Here is a 4697-nt window from a genome sequence, read left to right as displayed (position 1 = left end):
TTACAGGGTACGCACAGATTGCACGTCCACTCACAAGTCTGCTGAAAAAAGATACGCCATTTAAGATGGAAGTTGAACAATTAAATACGGTAGAAAAGCTGAAGCACATACACAAGAACCGGTTTTGCATATATATCGCTGGAATGCGCCAACAGAGCTACACACAGACGCTTCAAAAGACGGTTTCGGTGCGACGTTGTTACAACAAACTGAAGGGCAAATGCACCCAATTGCATATTGGAGTAAGAAAACGTCTGAACGTGAAGAGAAACAACATAGCTACATTTTAGAAGTTAAAGCCACTTATCTTGCGACGAAAAAATTTCGACATTATTTATTGGGTATTCCGTTTAAATTAGTAACCGATTGCGGAGCATTTAAACAAACCGTCAATAAAACAGATATACCACGCGACGTTGCGAACTGGATCATGCACATGCAAAATTACACTTATGAAATTGAGCACAGAAGCAGCAGTAGCTTGCGGCACGTGGATTGTTTAAGCCGCTATCCACAAGTTTTGTCAGTGTCATCAGAGATTTCAGCTCGACTAAGTGCTCAATATCGCGATGAACACTTTAAAGCTATTTTTGAAATACTAAAAGCAAGATCTTTGGAATTAGAAGTAATTCGTAATGCACACGAGGTAGGACATTTTGCAACTCAGAAAACGATGCACACCATACAGCAGTATTATTGGATACCACATATCGAGGCGAAAGTTAATCAATTTATAAAAAACTGTCTAAGCTGCATCATACACAACAAGAAATTAGGCAAGAAAGAAGGTTTTCTACACTGTATTGAAAAAGGTGATTTACCACTACAAACGCTGCATGTCGACCATCTCGGGCCAATGGATGCAACATCTAAACAATACAAATATATCTTCGCCGTCGTGGATGCATTTTCAAAGTTTGTTTGGCTATATGCCACAAAATCAATGGGGTACGAAGAAGTTTTGCGACATTTGACTAAATGGTCGGATGTTTTTGGTTCACCAGCAAGAATTATCAGTGACCGAGGTGCTGCGTTTACATCGAATGCATTTATTGAATTTGTAAATACTAACGGTATCGAACATATACTGACAACTACTGGAGTTCCACGAGGTAACGGGCAAATAGAACGGGTTAACCGAACAATTTCAGCCGTAATATCTAAATTATCATCAGCTGAACCCAAAGAATGGTATAAGTACGTTTCTAACGTGCAAAAAGCTATCAATTCTTCTATTCATAGCTCCACAAAGTCGACACCCTTTGTATTAATGTTTGAGGTACGTATGAGAAATGGTATTGATGACCAAGTTTTAGAAGCTCTTCAGGCTGAAATGTTGCACGATTTTGAAACGGAACGACAACGAGTACGAGAAAAGGCGAGAGAAGAGATACTAAGGGCTCAAGAACATTACAAATACAACTACAATAAGAAACGAAAGGCAGATACAAATTACAAAGTTGGTGATTGGGTAGCCATAAAGCGTATACAGTTCGTGGCTGGTCGAAAAATAGCAAGTGAATTTCTAGGACCGTATGAAGTCACCAATGTAAAGGGTAATGGTCGGTACGAAGTACGCAAAACAGCTGACGTGGAGGGACCCAATATTTCAAATACGAGTTCAGATAATATGAAGTTATGGAGATAAATAGAAAATAATGAGGAACTATTGTCATCTGGGACCGATGATGGAGAACAGGATGGCCGAATGTAAGCCGATTAAGCAGTCAAGCAGAAGTCGGTAAAACAGTAGCATTAGTATAAGTCAGTCGAGAGTGAGTAATCAGCAGTAGTATAAGTCAGTCGAGAGTGAGTAATCAGCAGTAGTATAAGTCAGTCGAGAGTGAGTAATCAGCAGTAGTAGTCAAGATTAAGCAGTCAACAGCAGCGGTCGTCGGTAGTTATCCTGAATTTCAATTATTGTTTTTATTTTTTGAGTTAAACTAACTTTTAAATAAACTATTATTAATTTTGAATTAAATTAACTTTTACATATATATATATATAAAATTGTAATTAGATATGTAATTATATATATATATAATTATATGTAATTGTAATTATATATTCTTTTTTTTTTTTTTGTGGTAGTTAAAATATTGTAGAAAATTATATGAACATAGTATTTACAAAATATCATATAAAATCAATTAAATAAATCAAAAGTAAATTTAACATTTTCGGTTAATCAGATATTTTATAAAAATTATTGTATCTTTGTTATCTTAAATTACTAAATTTTCAAAGTAATGTATAAAATTGAACGTATTTATTATTTTTGAACAGTATTTACAAAATAAAATCATTTAATTAAATTAATCAAAAGTAAATTTAACATTTTCGATTAATCAGATATTTTATAAAAATTATTGTATCTTCGTTATCTTAAATTATTTAATTTTAAAAGTAATGTATAAATTGAACGTATTTATTATTTTAAATTATTTTTGAACAGTTTATCATTCACAAAATTGTAACGACCCTTTCTCGCAGTCGTTGCCTATTTGCTGAGGTATGCTCAGTCTCACCAAAGTCGTCACAATAAATTTATAGATTGTGACCAAAATATTCAAAGCGCTGTGATTTTATTTCAATTTCTTTATTTACTTAATACTTTATTCAGAGTTCATAAATTTTAAATATTTATTTAGTATAGTAAAACAAATTAACTTTGTTCCACAGAAAAAAAAATAAAATAAATATATATGTATATATATACAAAATTTAAATATGTAGTTTTTTTTTTCAAAAGGATAAAAATTTAATAATAAAATAAAGATATTCTTGGAGAAGTGTCAGTCCTTGAATATCTTTGATAGATCTTCCTTCTTCAAGCCCCTGATTTTGTATTTATAATTATATAAATTTTTGCAATTATTTTGGACACAGTCGACGTTAAACCACCTGTCGTGTCTTAATAATTATTATACCTTGATTTTGATATTTTTTTCATATAAAATATCCTTATATATTTTGATGTTAGCAATTATTTTGGACACAGTCGACGTTAAACCACCTGTCGTGTCTTAATAATTATTATGTTTTGATTTTGATATTTTTTTCATATAAAATATCCTTATGTATTTTAATTTTATTAACTATTTTGGACCCAGTCGACGTTAAACCACCTGTCGTGTCCTAATAATTATTATATTTTGATTTTGATATTTTTTTCATATAAAATATCCTTATGTATTTTAATTTTATTAACTATTTTTGGACCCAGTCGACGTTAAACCACCTGTCGTGTCCTAATAGTTATTATACCTTGATTCGATATTTTTTTATATAAAATATCCTTATGTATTTTAATTTTATTAACTATTTTGGACCCAGTCGACGTTAAACCACCTGTCGTGTCCTAATAGTTATTATGCCTTTGTGCCTCTAGAGCTTAGTTGACTTGTTCTTCCTAGGTGTATGTGCCTTTGAAGTAATATTTCAAGTACCCTTCATATGAAAAGTGTGCGTCTTATATACCTGAACAGCCGAGCTTTTTATGTAGCGTTTCATTTTTGTTTACTGCTGGTTTGCTGATCTTTGTTTATTTTTCCGTTGTTAGTTTTGCTATCTCATCTGGCATACAGTACTCATTTTGGGTTTCTATTTTCCTTTGCGCTCTCTTCTCGTCATCTTTGAATAATTATTACGGCGAAAACTTTTGACAACTCTTGCTTGTTCTTCCTGTATCTTGTTTTGATTCTTTACTTCACGTGTAGTAGTCTAATTTCCAACAATTAAATAAGTGTATATAAAATAAATTTCGTAAGTATTTTATATCTTTTATTCATAATATTTATTATTCTGATAATATTACATTATTTTCAGGTTACAATAATTCAATATAAAGTTTCCAGTTTTCTTCATATTTTGTGCACATGCACATACGGGGTGGATTTCTTTTGTTTGTTTTCTTCTTTGGTAAGTTAGTGCATTTAGTGAAATTTATTAAATTCAAAAATTTTTTTTTAATACTTTCAGGTCTCTAGGTGGAAGCATGTAGGAGGAAAATTCAATAAAGAAATTTCCATCCTTACATTTCCCGCTTTCTTCGGGAAAAACAAAAAAAAAAAATATTATTGTTTTATGGAACAATATGTACGGCTGCTTCGCCACGTTTACTAATCCTCACCAGATATATCACGTTGTTCACGGTGCGCCGAAATGTACTACGTTTATTGCGTTTCTGTTGGGATTTTACCTCACGTATCTGAGTTTCCAGTTCAGCCGGCCATGTGGTGCATTTAATTTTTGACAATTTATCGCCTGCGTTTGTTATGTTCGGTGGTAATGTTGACGATGTATTCATCATTGCTTCCATTTGCTGCCAATTACAGTCCAGTTCGATGATGTCTTCAATTATATCATGGCATGGTGTTTTTATGGGTTCCCAGAGAAGCGATGGTTTAACGTTTTCTTGCTGTATTGTACTGTTGGAACGTTCGACATTGTTTTCTTGGACATCTTCTAATTGAACTTGCGGGCCTGTCTTTGATCGCCAACCGCTGGCTTTGGGGAGTGTTACACGATCTGTTGGCGTGATTTTTGGTATGACTTTAGTGCTTTCTTTAATACCTTTATTAACTTGTGTTTTTTTCTTTTTAGGTTGCCTTTTGATATCTTTGGACTTCCTCATTACTTTGTGTATTTCGCTCTTGATTTTTAATTTGGATTCGACCACTGGTACATATTTCGTG

General features: G+C 32.6%; 1 protein-coding gene across 1 annotated transcript; it reads left to right on the top strand.

Moving 5' to 3' along the window:
- Positions 1-220: 220 nt before the first annotated feature.
- On the top strand, positions 221-1648 carry LOC119666066 (uncharacterized protein K02A2.6-like). Its single transcript, XM_038075341.1, has one exon. It carries the CDS (start codon positions 221-223, stop codon positions 1646-1648), a length of 1428 nt encoding a protein of 475 aa, XP_037931269.1.
- The last annotated feature ends 3049 nt before the right edge of the window (positions 1649-4697 follow it).

Source organism: Teleopsis dalmanni, chromosome 1 (assembly GCF_002237135.1).
Source record: "Teleopsis dalmanni isolate 2A chromosome 1, ASM223713v2, whole genome shotgun sequence".
NCBI lineage: Eukaryota > Metazoa > Arthropoda > Insecta > Diptera > Diopsidae > Teleopsis > Teleopsis dalmanni.
Note: the sequence above shows the minus strand (reverse complement) of the source record. Positions and strands in the feature narration are given on the sequence as shown.

Excerpts from the sequence above, each read along its gene's own strand:
- LOC119666066 (XM_038075341.1), top strand. The coding sequence starts at position 221 with ATGCACCCAATTGCATATTGGAGTAAGAAAACGTCTGAACGTGAAGAG.